General features: G+C 39.6%; 1 protein-coding gene across 2 annotated transcripts in view; it reads left to right on the top strand.

Annotated features, from left to right (window-relative positions):
- The first annotated feature begins 2,676 nt into the window (after nt 1–2,676).
- The window catches only part of nbr1b (NBR1 autophagy cargo receptor b), a 38,738-nt gene continuing 23,670 nt past the window's right edge, over nt 2,677–17,744 (top strand). Inside the window, exons 1-9 of one of the 2 annotated variants that reach the window (XM_017432213.3) lie at nt 2,677–2,908; nt 4,249–4,311; nt 4,734–4,752; nt 4,853–4,875; nt 4,978–5,166; nt 6,546–6,623; nt 11,237–11,484; nt 14,630–14,719; nt 15,202–15,408. In XM_017432213.3, the coding sequence (XP_017287702.1) occupies nt 2,807–2,908; nt 4,249–4,311; nt 4,734–4,752; nt 4,853–4,875; nt 4,978–5,166; nt 6,546–6,623; nt 11,237–11,484; nt 14,630–14,719; nt 15,202–15,408 (1,019 nt within the window). In that variant the 5' untranslated portion in view covers nt 2,677–2,806. Of the gene's footprint in view, nt 2,909–4,248; nt 4,312–4,733; nt 4,753–4,852; nt 4,876–4,977; nt 5,167–6,545; nt 6,624–11,236; nt 11,485–14,593; nt 14,720–15,201; nt 15,409–17,744 lie in introns of both variants that reach the window. The other variant, XM_017432212.3, reaches the window with a different exon arrangement.

The following is a 17,744-nucleotide window of genomic DNA, read 5'->3' as shown; positions in this document are numbered from 1 at the left end:
CTCTGACTGTAACACTCATGACAAAGGTACTTACTTCATACACCTTTTTAGTTGCTCTGGGAAAGATAAAACAAAATTAAAGGGCTAGAACTCCTTAAAGGAATGCATATCACCTGCTGCCTTTAACAACAGCTTTTTAAATAAAAAGTGTTTTGAAGCAAACAGAAATCGAAAGAAAGTCATAAAAGGTGCTTGTTTTCAGAGTCTCTTATTTTAGAAAATTTACACTAATTTAAAATTAATAATCAAAGATTTAAAAAAAATACTAAGGTCTCTTCAGCATTTTCTGTGATCACTTGGAAATGTGACGTATCGAGTGCCAAACACAGGAATGCCAGCAAGGCAGTAAATAGAAAATATGGATAGTTCATGGGTGAAATGGTTCCAATTAATTGTGTTTTTTTTTTTCAGTTCAACAGCTCTTTATTAACAAAGTCAAAACATTGGCATAACTCAAGCAACAACAACAACAAAAGGCAAAAAGCAAAAACAGATAGCAAGAAAGAAAACAAAAAGAAAGAAAAGAAAAACAAAGACATGAACATGTCAGGGGGATCATAAAATTAACAACAACAGGTTACAAGATATTAAATTTATGTAATAAATTTACAGTTTTTATTTAATTATTGGATGAGACAATGTGTTGATAGTACCACTTCAAGTCTTTCATAAAGATTGAAAAAAAAGGACTGGTATTGCTAAACTTGCATTTGTGGATATAATATTTAGCAAGAAGTACAATGAGGTTGATGACAAAGAAGGAGTCACAGTTCTTTTTGTCAAAAGCAGTAAAGCCAAGGATAGCAGTCTCATAACTGAGAAGAGTTTGATGGGAGATAACAAGTAGAAGTCTCCTGATATCATCCCAGAGTTTTTTTAGTATGGTCACAGTTCCAAAACAAATGAGTCATATCTTCAGCCTGAGTGGCACAGAAAGAGCACATTATATCAATTTTTTTTTAATCTGCACATATAATGCTTGGTAGGGTCAGAGCTCTGTCCTTTTCTCTTGCTGATCTGAGGACTGTTTTACATTTTGTAAATATTGTTTAAAAAAAAATTGTATTTCATTTAATTAGATCTCTGTGTGTCCAGGCTAGGGACCAAATGTGGCGGAGGGTCTTCGGTGTGGACTGGTCCAGGTGTGTGCGAGTGGTTGGCGTTGGGGTTCTTCACATTGGAATACTGTACATGTTCACTAGTGCCTGGGGTGATTTACTTGATTGACTATTCTTTTTTTTTGTATTAATTTAGGACCAGTCGGCCCAGTAAGGCTTACCCCCCTCCACTGGTAGGCCTTAGTCCTGCAGTCTTCCCCCTTCCTTCCCCTCTTCAGTGTGCTGTGGTTTTAAAATGTTTTGAAAGAGATTTAGAATAAATTGCGTCTCTTTCTCCCTGGCGAGAAACCTGAGCACCGTATAGGCGTTATATTTCCTAAAAAAAAATCTGTTAGCACAAAAAAACCCAAAACAAAACAAACAAACAAAAAAACACCAGCAAGTAAGAAAAAAGCTGTAAACTTACTCCACAAAATGGAAGTTCATCAGACCACTAGGGGGACTCGAGGTTGAATATTTGTGCTGCATTCAGCTGCAATGACTTATATACTAGTAGTAGTAGTATAATGCCCCTTTTCCACCGGCTCTAAAGGTCCTGGCTCCACTCTACTCGGCTTGCTGTGCGCGCGTTTCCACCAGCCTTTTTTTTAAGGCCGGTCCCTGCTTTTCAGTCCCTGCTTCGGAGTAGGGGCAGCCGGGCCGGCCCTCCTTTCGTGGGTGGCGTAAGCTTAGCTCCTGTTCACGCATTGGTCGTGGCTGTGACCAGATCCAAGCATAAAGAGCGAACAGTAGGAATATAAACAACAGCGTTAGCTTACCCTGCAACATTTATGACGTCTGTCTCCCAGCTGAAGGCGCTGTAAAGCCTGAAATCTCCGGCTGATAACAGCTGTCCTACGCCGCGCAACAATCGTGGCATCCAGAGCATTTCTTCCTCTGCGCCTCTCTTCCTGAAGTCTCAGGAGAATCCCCAGAAGTTTAAAAAATAGCATCAAAACAGTGCCAACGTTGTTCATAGTGCTTCCGTTGTTTACACAACTTGCACCAAGTTTTCGTAGTGCAACCGAAACTAGCGCCCCCACTGCCAAACTGACCGCTACCAACCAAACTGGCCGGTGGAAATGCAATGCATTTTTTAATAGAGTAGAGCGGGGCTTCTGAAATAGAGCCAGTGGAAAAGGGGCATTATTCATTGACTCGGTGCTGGCAGTGAGATTTTGTTCTGCCCACCTCTGCATGCTCCCTCCTTCTAAACATGGTGGTTCTCTAAGGGACCATCAACAAATTACCCAATCAAGAAAACTTGAAAATAAATAACCTCCAAGTCATGTGAACTTCTGACTAAGAGTTAATGTTGAATTGTTTCACTAGACTGGGCAAATAAGACACACCTAATCTGATTTTAAAGCATTTCGTATTTTTTAGTATTATTTTTTGCTGAGTGAAAACAAAATGGTGGAAAGTCTGCAAACATGGGTTGAGAGAACTACATATTAATTAATGTCACATTTTATCGATTAAATTTACCTATCTTTTTTCTTCCATTTGTATCCGTAGTAAATCATGTATGGAGTAGTTCGTGTGTTTTTGTCGTTGTTCCTAATTTTGTCCCTTTCAGTCTTCCATACCGGGAGACAGTAAGCAGTTCAGGAGATGCTGAGTGGCCTACAAACCAAAGCAGCAGAAGAAGACCGATAAGGGAGACGGTCCGGTGTCGGTACCGTTCGTAACACAGATTAGGAGGCACCATGGACTTCCACATCAACGTGAAGATTCATTTTCGAGGGAATTACAGGAATTTTCTTCTTGTGGGATCCGAAATGAGGAGCTGGGAGTCCATGGAAGCGATGGTAAGTCCACAGAGACCGACCCGTCCAGCACCGAGCTGCTGCCTCGGAGCTCTTGACTCCGTTTCTTAGCAGCTCCAGGAGGTTAGGAATGAAGACCGAACCGTCTATGTTCCGTCGGTGGCGTCTGGACTCAGTTTTCAAGAAGAAGAACAACAAACCTAATGATTCTCCATTTGAATCATAAATGAATCAGATGATGAGCTGAAAACCTGCTGTCTTTAAACCTCATTGTTCATCATCATCAGGAGGAGAAGAGGGAGGGGTGCGATGATAACAAAGATAATCTGTTCTCTCGGTGTATTTATGAATGATTCTTTTAGAAGATAAGTGTTCAGGTTACAAAGATGCTGCATGTTAGCCTAGGATCAGGGCCGCAGAGACAAGTAGGCTCTCAGGGTTCTAAGTCTCATCATCAGACCACTTCCAGCTCCATCTTTGCTTCAGACCAAACCAAAATGTGCTCCAGTGCAATGTGTAGGGGAAGGATCTCAGCTACTACCGTAACAGATTTTAGTTCAATATTTGTAAAACTGGCTCAGTTATTGACATTTTATGTTTCACAAGGTCAGTTGTTGCAGCCATTTTGAATTGGGTTCATTAGAAACATTCATCAGTAACAGATGTATATCCAGTGATTATTTGCTGGGAGTTTAAATAAAACCTGTTCAGTGTTCGGAAACTTGAAGTGCATATTAAAGTGCACACACTTCATAATAAACTCTGAATGCTTGTATAGGAGTTGTTTTTTTTCAAGCAGGATTTTACTGAATTTCTCTGAACCATCCGTTCATCCATCCATCTACTTTACCCACATCTCCTTTCTGGGTCATTGGGAGCTGATGTCTATCTCCAGCAGTTACATTGTAAGAGGTGGGGTAGACCATGGACAGGTTGCAAGTCCATCGCAAAGACGCATAGAGACAAACAACCACTCACACCTAGAGACAATTTAGAGTTACAAGTTAACCTAACATGTATGTTTATAGTCTGTGGGAAAAAAAGCAATGATATCCTTTTTCTTATTTGGCAGAATGGGCTGACCCACACTGAATTAATCTGACAGTAATCAGTTGCTGTGGAACTTCAGATAAATTTGTTCTTAATCAAAATATATGTTAATGTGAAAACATAAACAAAAATAAAAGAACAGATCAGTAACTTTGTGGAAATCCTGGGAGAAAATCTTGGGGAAATCTGACACTTTTTATGTCTCTGCTGTATTTCAGTCCTCACAGAATCAAGTCTGAACTTTTCTAGGATGAAAGCTGCATCCATCTGTAAAAAAACACCTCCACAAGGTTTAACCTTCCTGACTTTTTTTCCTATTTATTCTTGTGCAGGTAAAACGCTCCTTTGGCCTGTGCAGCCTTCAGTTGACCTATTTTGATGAGGAGAACGAGGAGGTGAGGACAGTTGGCTGTCATTGCTCTGCTCCTATTTTATAATTAAAACATATTATTTTACATAAAACCATCAGTGTAGTCAAATATCTATAAAGATGTTAAGACACAAATTCACTTAGATAGTTTAGCCAATTCAAGTGTGTTTCTGTGTAAAAGTCATAAATGAATATATTACCTGTTGTAGATTCTTGAACAACCTCAGTTTGGAGTAACAGAGTTCTACTCTAACAAAACACATTGAGCTAATGCAGGCTTTATATTCAAAGGTCTAAATCCGATTTCTATGTGTTTTTGGCTTGTGTGCACATGATTACATAGTTTTTGTATGAAGAGTTAGTTTTTGCTGGTTTTATGAAGAAGAGTAATATTTGAATATCTATGTTGAATGCAATGTCAGTGAAGTCTTTCTTTCTTATTACCAGATATCCATTAACAGTCAAGGTAAGAAAAGAACAATAAAATGCAAATTATAAAATAATATGCCAAATTCAATATACAAATTGTCAGTTATTTAAAATTCTACTTTTTGCTTTTTTTGCAGGGGAGTATGAGGAAGCACTAAAGGTAAGATCATGGAAACTTTGACAATTCAGTATTTATAATGAGAGTTATTATAAAACATATTTCTTGTGATAGATGTTAAGCATTTTTACTCTCTTTGTGTAGAGTGCAACAAGGCAGGGAAACCGCCTTAACATGAACATCTGTGAGACCAGAGGACATCCAGCGAGGGTCTCATCCACCAAGGCCGGTGGAGCAGAGCCTAAGAGGGGTTTCAGACCCACGCAGCACTGCCCCATTCTGACTCAGGCGGTCAGCCGCAAAGTTCAGGCTGTGGTACCAGAACAGAGCATGGTGAGGCTGCAGCGCACTGGCACTGGGTTTCATACCATGCACATGAAGGCTTTGGTCTGTTTGAGACTTTAATGATAGCATAAATGTTGGCCATGATACCAAGGTTACATAGTTCTGTGTTTTTAAAAATAATTTAATTCAATTAACACAGAAGGGGAACACAAGAGTAGGTCAGCTCAGACAAACACACGAGAGGTGTAATGAGAACAAAATTTCTCGTCAAGTTTAAAACTGTCTCAATCCAGCTGATGAGGACCATTGGTGAGCCATTTTGAGGTCTCTCCAGAGTTGTTTGAGATAAATTTTCAATGTTGATGCAAAAAGTCTAAAAAGTTATGGAAATGTGACATTTCTTTTGTTTTTTAAAAAAAAAAAGATTTACTAAATATATAACATTCTTTATTCCCTTTGTTGTTATGGGGTACGGATTAATGAAAGAAAGAAATTGAAACATCAGTGTGCAACTTAGAAAAATGAAGGAAAGGGTCTGAATACTTTCTGAAGAAGTTGTAGATCTAAATGGAAGCTGACTTAACTGCAGCGGCTGGTTGACATGTATCATTTGGTCCTGTAGCTTTTCAGGCCTGGCAGGTATGAAAAGAGACGACTAGTTTTTGTTTATAAATAGGCTTGCAAATCTTTGGATGAGATTTTCCGTTTTAGGGTTAAAAAAATTGTAAAAAGTTTAGAGACTTCAAAGTGTTATTGCGGAACGAATTGTCTAAGTTTTTTTTTTTCAGCCGAAATGCTCCTATAATTAGCTTTGTATCAATTGTTAATGGGCAAATATTTTTTCCCATTGAGATTCAGATATTTGTTAGTTAAGGTAAATATCCATGTGCCAACATTTCTTCTTTGGATTAATTTTTTTTAAGATAATGGATCCATCATCATTTGTAGTTTGAAATTAATTGAAATAAGCACAAACAGCTTTTTCACACCACTGAATACCTGTGATATCTCTCCAGGACACACCAACTAACTAACTAACCAACCAACCAACCAACTAACCAACAACCAAAGAACAACAAAACTAGGATGTTTATGGATGCTCCTGAATTTCCCAGCAGTTGACTATTAGCTTCAGGTGGATTTCCATCATGGTTTTCCAAAGTTGAATCGGAAGTTAATCATTCCTTGTAGAACAGACCCAAGTACCACATTATAATCTTGCTGATTAGGAACAGTCCACAAACACAAACCATGTATTTTCATCTCATTTTAGCTGTTTTTCACAAAAATATTATATTCTGACACCTTATTCCTATGTCAATATTTGAAAAAATAACTTATTCTAATTTGGTGTTTTAGTGTCTTAAATAAAAGACACACCTCTGTAATTTTAAATTGTCAAAATATTGTTTTTATTTTTTTACCAGATTATCTTGAAGGAGGTAAAAGGGACCAAAGAAGAAGACAAAATTCCCCCAGCCTGGTTTACGTCGTATATGGAAAAGGTAAGAAGAGCCTTTGTCACCTCCATTCTAGGGGTGTAGAAGTGTAACACAAGTAATAATTAACTAATCTTTATTTAACCAGGCAAATCTCATGGAGATCACAAATCTCTTTTTCAAGGTAGGCCTGCACCTGAACGCAGCCTAAACATGCATGCATGCATTTTGGACTGTGGGAGGAAACCAGAGTACCTTGAGAATACAAACTTAAACATGAAAACTACACACAGAAAGACCCCAGATCCAATCTTGGGCTTGCACCCAGGAGGCACCAGTCCAAACCACTTGTTCATCGTGCTGCCCAATAGAACATTTTTTTAAGAAATGTTGAAGAGTGCCAATGGAGCTGCTGTGCAAAATTCCAACATATCTTTTGATAATAATCTAAGCCCAGAAAATAACATTTCATTTTGATTTATGAACTGAATAAGAAGTGTAAAACCAACTAAGATGAATAGAAATGGCAAAGCTGCTACCAGTGGCTCATTATGACCATAGTAACTACACACATGTGTCTGTCACTCCCTGACTGCCAAGTTAATGAGAAGCAGACAGAAAAGCAAGCTTCAAACAAACAGTCACTGTGAAAAAACTATAAATTGGATCTTAAAATTTCTTTAAACATGAGTGGCAGAAGACTAATTGTCATATATGTGAAGCTGTATTTGTCTACAGTGTTTTATGTAGAAAATATGACAAGTTAAAAAGACCTTTCACTTCCAATTTTGGGGAGAATATTTTGAACTAGAATGTAAGTGAGTCTGCAAAAATTTTGCTGTGTGCTCTTTGCATTCTTAGAGAAGTTTCAAGAGAAAATCGTAAGTTCTAAAGCAGTGAGATACACTCTGGGTTAATAAGACATGTCTATGTTTTGATGTATAATTTGTAGATGTACCAAAAGGAATTGTTGGAGTAAGAAAACTTTGTTTACAAAATATTTTAAAATCTTTGACAGCTCAAAAGTTAGTGTGCAATGTCAGTAACATCGTTATCTGTCAGGTGAGCGTTCTCTGGAGAATTCTGTAAAAATCAAACTGAAAGATATTGTCCAGTCAACTTGGAAATCATGTTTTGTCTAATTATTATCAATGACCAAGGCAAAAATAACAAATGATACTGTCTTCCCCAACAAAGCGTTACCCAAATTATACATGGCAATGAACTACCAAAAGGACATCTGTTAAACTAGCGTTTTTCAACGAGGGTGGTACCGCCTCCCAGGGGGCGTTTAGAGGATGACGGGGGGCGCTGGCAGCAATATTTTCAAAAAGGAGGCGCTGATATTCTTTTGGTGGACATTTGCTTGAAGGTAAAGTTTACACCAAAGATTCACAACAATATCATTTTAAACTTTCAACTACTTGCAAAAATATTGTGGCCTAAAACATTAAAACCGGCACAGAACTGCAACTGTATTGATGGTGTTTCTCTTCGGCGCAGCTCCGTGCTGCCTTCAGGGAAGTGGGTGTCAGGGTTTTGATTTATTCAACCTGCTAAGAAAGAATCACACCGGAGAGGCTCGTTGTCTTTTGTGAAGGCCTTCGCAAAAGGAGAAATTCCCAACAGCTCCTACTGTAATGGCATGCTGTCCAGGAAGTTCTGCCTCCTTACTTGAGCTTTCTCTTTTATTAAAGGAAGAAGAAATAGGGGTTGATCTGAGCCGGCCAAAGCCGGTCCAGATCATAGTAAAAACAACATAACCATAACACATCTCTGTTTGGGAGAGCCAGATGGTGTGGCGCCCGCCGTCTGACCTTCGCGTCTCACGTAGGCAGTTTTACACATGAGCACAAAGGCTGATAACATAAAAACCCTAACAATGGGACATCAGGGTATCATTTTTATAATTTGTCCCACATGGCAGTCACTTTGTAAACTCTGAGAAAAGAACACTCTCTTTAGTGGTATTACCCTTGGAATTATTTATTTCTCTTACATGGGTTAATTTCTCTGAAGGATACACGGTGAGCGCATTGTTATCACAGTGGTTAAACATTTACAAGAGCAATATTCCATTGTCAGACTTTCCCTGAAAGCGTCCAGCATCCAGACGCACAATAACTCTTTTCTGGACACGATGCATGACTGTGGAACAGCGTTACCAAAGCATATGAACACAAACCAACAATAAAAGATAAAATCTTCTAAAACCAGAGACCTACGGCTTGACAAGTGGATCACAGCAGCTGCATCAGCCGGTTTAACACCGGATCGATGTCGGCTAACACCGCTGTGACTTTTCTCTGCAGCTTAATTTGTGTCGTTGTGAACCTTAAAGTCTTATCATCAGCCACAATCTTTAATTAGTCAATTAATAAAAGCAGGGCTCTCAAGTTTCACACATGAGACACACGCATTTTGTGAAGCGCACACGCTCACATGCCATTTTTTGTATTTCTCACGGTAAAAAAATACACACACACACGCCCTTTTTTTGAACAGGAACCAATGTGCAGCGCAATGTTTTCTGCATGGGCTGGAGCACAATAGGGGCCAAATTAGTGACTTTGTCGCTATATTTAGCAAGTTTTCTGATCCGTCTGCCCATTTTTTTAAAGCGACTAGCGACAAATATACTGATGACTTTTTTCTGTTATTGGAGACTTTGGCGGCTACATGTGTGAAAGCACCAATCATTCTGCAGCGTGCTGTAAGCCCCGCCCACTGACAGCTGTCAATCTCACAGCAGAGAGGAAACCCGCTCCTGTCTGTGTCCAAAGTGGCGTAAATCCTGTAGCATTTTCTGTATTTACCAGCTGTCTGCACATGTGTAAATGATATGATCGATAACAGAGACACGTCACTGATCAGGCGCCCCTCCGCTCCTTCACCTCCCCTCCTGTCCCGCTCCTCTCGAGCACGAGCGCAATTGTTTTCATTTGAATCGTGTTATTATCTGATGACAGAGAGCTAAAGATGGAGAGGCAGAAAACTGAAGAGGCAGAAAGATAAAGATGTTGTAGGGATGAAAAGAGCTTTTCAAAGTGGTTGAAAGACAGCAGGAAGTTCTGGGAGTTTAAATGTCTCCTCTGGAATATAACTCTACAGAGCTGCTGTGATTAATCTAATAAGTCTGATCAGATGAAGTGTCCAATCACTAACTGATATCCAACAAGGATATCATTTAAAATTAAGATTTCATGTTTTTTTATATGTGGTTTGACTGCTGTAATTTTTAAACCTCCTGAACACAAAGTTCATGTTATTCAGCCGAGAGGATGGAGAGAAAGAATTAGAACAGACAGGAAGGAGACAGGTTGGTCTAATATTAAGGTGTAGGAACAGCCATATAATACCAGGTGATTCGTTTAAAAATGTTATTTATATGAAAAAAGTGTATTAGCAAGATGTGTAATTTATTTAAAACTAATAAATAATACTTGTTTGACCATGTGACTTAGAGATGAACACAGAGAAGTAATGAAGGAGACAGACATGAGGTCGGTGATCAGCTGGTGTAGAAGAGACCAGAGATGACATCAGGTAGGAATAATTCCACGAGTGAGGCCACAAAAACCTAGATGCCCAGGAGGGTTTGAACTTCTGCTGACCACCACTGTGTCATTTTGGGAAAATTAGAGCAGGCAGACATGGCAAGACCAACACCACAGAGGAGAACGTGAACAAGAGAGGTGAAGATGATGATGGTAATGATGATGATGATGATGATGATGATGATGATGATGATGATGATGATGATGACGAAGACGAACAGCGAGGTGCAGAAAAGAGGGTTGGGGCAAAGCCTTGCTCAGAAGATCCATCTGAATGGCCTGATTTGAATGACTGAGGAATTAAAAGGCTTCTGCAAAACTTGAAGACCTGCTGAAGAGCAGGGAAACAATGAAAACATGCAGGATGGTGTTCCTCGAGGACCAGGGTTGGGAATCACTGAACCCATCCATCCATCCATCCATCCATGGTCTGGTAGCAGGGACAACAGGTCCAGAAACACACCCTTTGGGCCCCCCAACCTAGTCTACCACTAGAAAGGTGTTGGCCAGTCCTTTGACATTAAAGAAATATGTCAACCATCATAGCCCGACCATGACAGTTTGTAATGTAACACTAAAAAAAGGAGAAGAATCAAAATAAATTAAAGACCCAGCATTCTTTAAAGGAATTTACACCACTTACCACCTTTCACCTTTCACCTTTCACCTTATGTTGAAAAATGAAGTTATAGCTATTTTGGTCACATTACAATATCTAATCTATCTCAATTTCAATGAGAGTTGGTTTGTGCAAGATTTCCCATTGTCACCAGTTCGGTTTATGGTGTTCATGTGCAGGATCTCTAGCTGTAGCCATGGAGAGGAAGATGTGTAGTTTGAAAATTTCAGGATTTATTTTTTTGCTTATTGCAGATGATTTGGTTCTTTTGCTGTCTTTACAATACAACATTTAGTATTCACTGGAGTAGTTTGCAGCTGACTGTGAAGCAGCCAGGTCGAGCTGGTGGTAATGAAACCATTTAGTGTTGCAGAGCTAAAGAATAGCTCAGCTTAATTTAAGCGTTCTAAGTCAAAAGCCTGGATCTAGGAGCAATTTTAGCTGCTAATGCTCACTAATGATTAAAATACAGATTATCCTTTTTTTCCTCAACATTTCCCCAGTTTAAAGACCAGGTTGTTCGTGAGGCTGTGGAGAAGATATGCCAGGAGTTCTCAGGGCAGTGCTGCATCCATAAGCCTTTGGGCGGAGGAGGGGGAGCAGGAGGCAGTAGAGAAGAAACAATAGGAAGAGCAGAATCACAGCAGATTCCTGAAGTTTCTTCCTCAACCCTACCTGGAGTTCCAACTTCTTTCACTCCATCTTGTTCCTCATGCAAGGGACAGACCACTGGAGGAGGCTACCAGTGCAGGTATGATGTATTTCGTCAGTAGACGTTGACCTTTGTTGACCAATATCATTTTAAAAAACAGTCAGTTTAAAATATGCTAAACCTCTGGTTATATTCACCTGTTAGACTTGATTCAGTCTTCCATCAAAATTCAAATCAAGTCTTTTTTTACACCGTCTGGTCCTGCAGTTTTCCTGGGGTTGACAACCAGCAGTACACGCCCCACTTCATGTTCATCCAGAGTTAGTGGGCTGGGATTGGAGGTCCGTGGGAGCAGTGTGTCTTGGGCCAGAAAGGCACTGGTGTTACCAGCCACAGGAGCATTGCCTTTGTAATTTGTAATAAGTTCAGGGTTTCCCCCAGTGTATTATAAGCCTACCGGGCCGCCAGGCTTTAATTCCCCCACCTCCAGGCTAAGCTCCTCTTGTTTATTGTAAAATACATCATTTTTTATACACAGACGGCATAAACGTTGCAGAGTCAGCTAACGTTGTTGTTTATATTCCTACCGTTCGCTCTTTATGCTTGCATCTGGTCACAGCCACGACCAATGCGTGAACAGGAGCTAAGCTTACGCCACCCACGAAAGGAGGGCCGGCCCGGCTGCCCCTACTCCGAAGCAGGGACTGAAAAGCAGGGACGGCCTCTAAAAAATGCCGGTGGAAACGCGCGCACAGCAAGTAGAGTAGAGTGGAGCCAGGACCTTTAGAACCCGTGTGAAAGGGGCATATGAGAGCGCCACAGCAATAAACTTTCAAAATTCAGCAGGTGGCTTTACAAGACCAAATATGGTAAGCATGTTTTGTGCTTAGTGAAAATATTAATATGATGCGTGCTAATTTATCCTTGTTTACCAGTAAAATGATGCTATTAAATTCAGCATTAGATGTTTTGTTGTTACATGTAGTGATCCAACATGCAGCCTGTGCTACAAAAAGCACAGTACAGTACAGCATCTCTCTGTTTTTCAGAGTTCTCTGTTGTAATTCATTGGCCTTGACATGAGACTTGTGTTGGTGCCTTGTTTGCACTTTTTCATTTATATTAATTTAATTTATTTGAAATTGTGACTTAAATTATGATTCAAATTAGGTGCAAACAATTTTTATTTTAATTGTATTTTTGTTTAAAAAAGTCTTTCAAATATGCCTTTTTGTACAACTGTATTATGTGATATCTTACAATATCACATAATAAATAGCCATATTTTCAACTTTCCTGTCAACAGTCGGCCGGCGATTGGCTGGCGAACGACCACCTACCACCAGCCTCTTTTCTGGGGGAAACCCTGAAGTTGTATAAGTGAGACACCTCCATCCTCCTTTTGTAGGCCTCATTTGAATACCCCTTTTCAAGTTTGTGTTCACTTATACTGGTCCCAGTTACTGGATTTAAAGGAGTTGTGAACTCTTAAAAAAGGGACTGAACCTCTGTATTCATCTAGGGTTTACTGTTTGGATAGACCCAGATGCATTTATCCACTGTGCTATTATCTGTACTGTACTTATCATAAAACAGCAAACTTTCAGTGTACTCCTTCAGCTCCCTTTGTTCAATTATGATACACTCTGTATGAGCAAAACAGTCTTGCAGCTGGGACAGTGCACTCTCAGGCCAGGTTTTTATGATTTTCATGGCAGGCTTGGTTCCTCTTTTAAGGGGGGGGTTTATGCTGGATTTAGGAGCAGCAAGAGATGGTCTGACATTCCCAGATGAGGAAGGAGTACTTCACTGTATTCTTGCTTTAGGTTCGGATAAACCTGGTCCAAGTTGTTCCTTCCTCTAATAGGATACTTCGCAAAGTGTGGAAGCACAGATCTTAGGCAAGCTTGAATAACAACACCAGTTATTATGAGCGATCCCTTAGGATGAGCCTGCTGCTGACCATTTAGGATGCCAGATACTGTTGGCAGAGAGAAAGTAAACAGGAGTAATATTCACTGCGATAAACTCTTTGGGCATATTTATACTCCACAATAAGTTAAGAAATCTGCTTTTATTGACGCAACAGAAACATGTTCTTTTCTGAAAGGGCATTTTGTACTCCAAAAACCTCTGCCCAGGAAAAAAAAAAATCAGTGGCCACACTAAAATATTGGATCCGAGCATGACTGCGACCACACTGGTTCCTGAGCAGCTCATGGAACAACATTGCTGCATTAATTACCTCCACTTCACATTACTGGTCAATCACACAATCGTTGACGCAAACACCTGGGAGAATAAAGTCCTGCCAAGACCTTCTATTGAGAATATGCTCTTGGAGCTCCTAGGAAAACAAAATTACTTACCTGGTCTGTCATAGTGGCATAGTGGTTAGTTAATTGAACTGTAGCATCCAGAGCAAGCAGATGTAGCCAGGTCTCTGTAATGATCATCACACAACAGTTACTAATGAACTTGTTTTTCACCAACATTATTTCTATTTCGTCAGTTTAGTAGATGACAGATCTGGCATTGGTGAGAAAGATAGTGGGTAGAGAGGGTGGATGAGGTGACTTTTTTTAGTTGAGCAAGTAGTCCTGCTCTGCATCCCCTTGTTGTCTGCATTTCTTGTTGTTGCCGCCTCTCAGACCCAACAATCCAGGGAAAACCCAATTGTCTCCCTATGTATATGTTGTGACACATCTGAAAGTCCCTTATGTCAGAACAACTTGCAAATCTGATTTCCTTTAATTCCAAGGGGGTGTAGAGAACACACATGCTTAAACATTACCTCACACCATTTGGCTATTGGCAGATAATTCAAAATGGATAATACCCGAGGATCAGGAATTATTTACCAAACAGCTAGACGTGTCTCTAGATATTGGTTTGTGTCTGTAAGACCATTAGAAGTGGTACAATAGACCAGTGGTTTCTAACCTGAAGGACAGGTGGGGTACTAAAGAGCTTAGGATGGTGAGTGTCAGACTTCATGCTGTGTAATTGCAGCTGCAAAAATCCATCTTGTTCCATCATGGCAACTACTGTCCTGAACACACTGCCAAAGGCTTCTCCTGATGTCTAACAACTCCAGAACTCACACTCATTCATACATACAGGAGCAAGAGTGGCTGAGGTGGCTTTCCACAAAACATTCCTCATCTCACCTTTTCTGTATTTTTTTTTATTACATTTTTCTCTTCAGTGTGTGTACTTCCTGTACTCTGTGTGAGCCCTGCAGCTTTTCTCACAATCCAAGCCACAACTTGATGAGAGCCAGGACTCCACTGTCAATCCCAGAGCATGGATCCCCTGCCCCAGACCAAAACAGGTTTGATACTGTTAGGTTGTTATCAATACTTAGATGTGGTGAAGATGACTTGCTGAAGCTCAAACTGGGCATCAAAATGGAAAAGAAGGGTGATTTAAATGGGGTGTGGTCTTCTGGGTTATTTACGCACAACTAGAGGGAAAAATGTTTGCTTTTACACTCAGTTATGCATTTTAATGTAAACAAAAACTCTTTACTTCAACCTTTTTTTTTCTTTAACAGACTTAAGTGGTTTCACTAATAAACATTTTTTTAAACAAAAAAGGTTAAGAAGTAGTTTCAACTGTGGACATACCCATTAAATATATAATGTACAATGTCTCACTGGTTCAAGCATCAACCGTAAGGCTGATAGAGCAATCAGAATAGTCTTTTGCCCAGACAAAGGCATACAGCCCTCTGAAAATGAGTCTTTGGCCCACTTTGTTTGTGACCCACCTGTAAAGAATCACTGGCCTAGACCATGTACTTTTGTTTTACAGACTGTACAGACGAGGAGACCACAGTTTCAGGAAGGCAGAGAAGCAGAGACTAAAGGCAGAGAAGCGCTTGCTCAAGGCAGAGGTCAAAGAAATCCGGAAACAGCTGAGAATGGAAAGACGAGGTATACAATGGAGTTCCTCCCAAACAGATGGAAGCTCTTCTCCAGTCCTCCTTCAGCCTCAAGCCACCCAGCACAACAGCCCTGAGTAAGTCTCAAACAAAAACAGGAGAGCAAAATACTGTGATACATCTTGAGATGTGTTAGCAAAAGCCAAAGTATTAATCAAAGAGCTTGGTAGTCTTTTAGCTCTCAAAGTATTTGTTGAACATGACTCCCAGCTACTACCACACCCCATTTAGCTTAAAATCTGTTATACTGACTGAGTTAGAGCCATTTTCCTTTTGGCTAAGGTCAGTTAGCTGTGGCAGCCATCTTAAATTGATTCCAAATCTGAATCAGTTGTAGATGTACATCCAATGTGGGAGTGGGAGTTTCAGTTATCTGGAAATCAGAGTACCTGGAGAACACCTACAAGGGGACAACATGTGAACTCCACATGAAGGCTGCTCTGAAATTTCAACCAAAGACCTCACTGTGAGGTGACAGTACTAAAAAACCTGCAATACCATGTAGACTGCATTATTAATAATAATAATTATGAAAATGTGATTCAGATATTACTTTTGAATATTGAAATGACAATTAGGGAAGCACCGAAACCACATTTTTTCAAAATGAGTACAAGTACAAGCATGGGTGCCTGACTATGTTATTTAAGTACCAATTAGATCTATGTGCCACCAATCTATACTTTAAAGGCATCAGAATAAGTTGGCTCAAAGACATGACTGGTGTCACGATTTGTGGAATGTTTTTTTAAATCCAGACCAAGAAGTGCAGACTGACATGAGGATTTATACTTTATTTAAATAAGAAAACTACAAGCTGACAAGGCTGCAAACAATCTACTAAACAAACACAGAAGACTCACCAGAGGCCTGAAACCGAGGGAGCACAAACAACAGATGATGCAGACAGAATGATAACTAATGCAGGTACACAAGGAGTGAAAACAAGAGCGTATATATGGACCAGGACAGATTAACAGAAACAGAAACACCTGGGTAATGACAACAGGGAACAGCTGAGTGTGGGTGGGGCAGGAGGGGAGTGAAAACACAAGGAGGCACAGGAAGAAATTAAACACCAGGATAATAGTAAACAAAAAACTCTCAAAGAATAACAAAAACCCAAAATCTGATAACTGAATGATGTAATGTACGTTCATGTTCACACACAAGACCTAGGTTTGAATCTCAGGCAGATTTTCACCTTTCTAGTTTTCTTATTCAACAAACTGAACCTGAAAAATTGAATATGAAACCAGAGATAGACTATTAGAAAAACTTTGGTTTTTAGGCCATATTTAGTTCAATATTAGCCTAGATGTCTGTTCAGAAAAAGATTTGACACAGTTTTAACACTTAAAAAACCCAGCTTGGCTTTCTTTGTCATCTCCACAGCTGACTGATGTCTGACTGATTAGTGGCCACCGGCGCAGTTAAGATTGGACTGAACCAACTCATAGCTGAGGGAGGGAGGTGTAGAATGTAGCAATTATTTATTTTTTTTACTTTCTAGCTAAAAAAGTAAAATTACAATAAACTTTACATGCTTTTGTCTTATTGCTTGGAGTGATAACATACTCTACTTTTAAGACAATAAATGAGGGAGCAAAAACATAAGCTTGCATCCCCTCTTGGGAGAGCCTCTGCTTCATCTGCTTTATTGAGCATGCGCCTATGAGTACAAGTAAAAATATTTACATTTTACTCTTTGCTGATACCAAATACCAATACAAGTGCTAATAAATGTCATTACACTTCTTGCAATTACTTTGAAAATGTGTTTGAAAATCAGAGGATCCTACTTTTTGCATTACCTCCTCAAATGGAACAGGAAAACAATATTTATTCCCTAAAGCGCCTATTGGTGAGCAGAGAGATTGTTGGGAAGTTTGTGCTCAGATTTAGATAATCCCAGGATCCTCTTTTGCTCTGTGACAGACTGTCATCACAAGGCTCACAGGCTTTATTAGCATTTAGCATTAGCATTTCAGCTGCTTTCTTCTAAATCAGCCATGGCCATTTAGGATAGTAGGGATTCATCTGATTGCCAAATAAAACATTAGCAGCCCTAATGATAGGGACCTTTTTACATGACTAGTGCTGGGCGATATGGAAAAAATCCTACATCACCATATGGATAATTTTATATCACGATAACGATATATATCATGATATATCCCAATTACGGACGTTGTCAGTTATTCTCTGAAAAATATGAAAAAAATAATCTAATTTCTTACTTTTTTCAAGCTTTATTTCGAAGTGACATTTAACTGAACCTTCACAAATGAGATTTGCTGCATTTTAGTGCAGCAATATATATGTACCTGTTAGACGTAACAGTATCAAATGACAACAGACTATTATCTTCGGCCGGCTATAGTTTTCCTTTTCACAACTTTCCCGGCTCTTT

This window comes from Kryptolebias marmoratus, linkage group LG12 (genome assembly GCF_001649575.2).
Source record: "Kryptolebias marmoratus isolate JLee-2015 linkage group LG12, ASM164957v2, whole genome shotgun sequence".
Classification (NCBI taxonomy): domain Eukaryota; kingdom Metazoa; phylum Chordata; class Actinopteri; order Cyprinodontiformes; family Rivulidae; genus Kryptolebias; species Kryptolebias marmoratus.
Note: the sequence above shows the minus strand (reverse complement) of the source record. Positions and strands in the feature narration are given on the sequence as shown.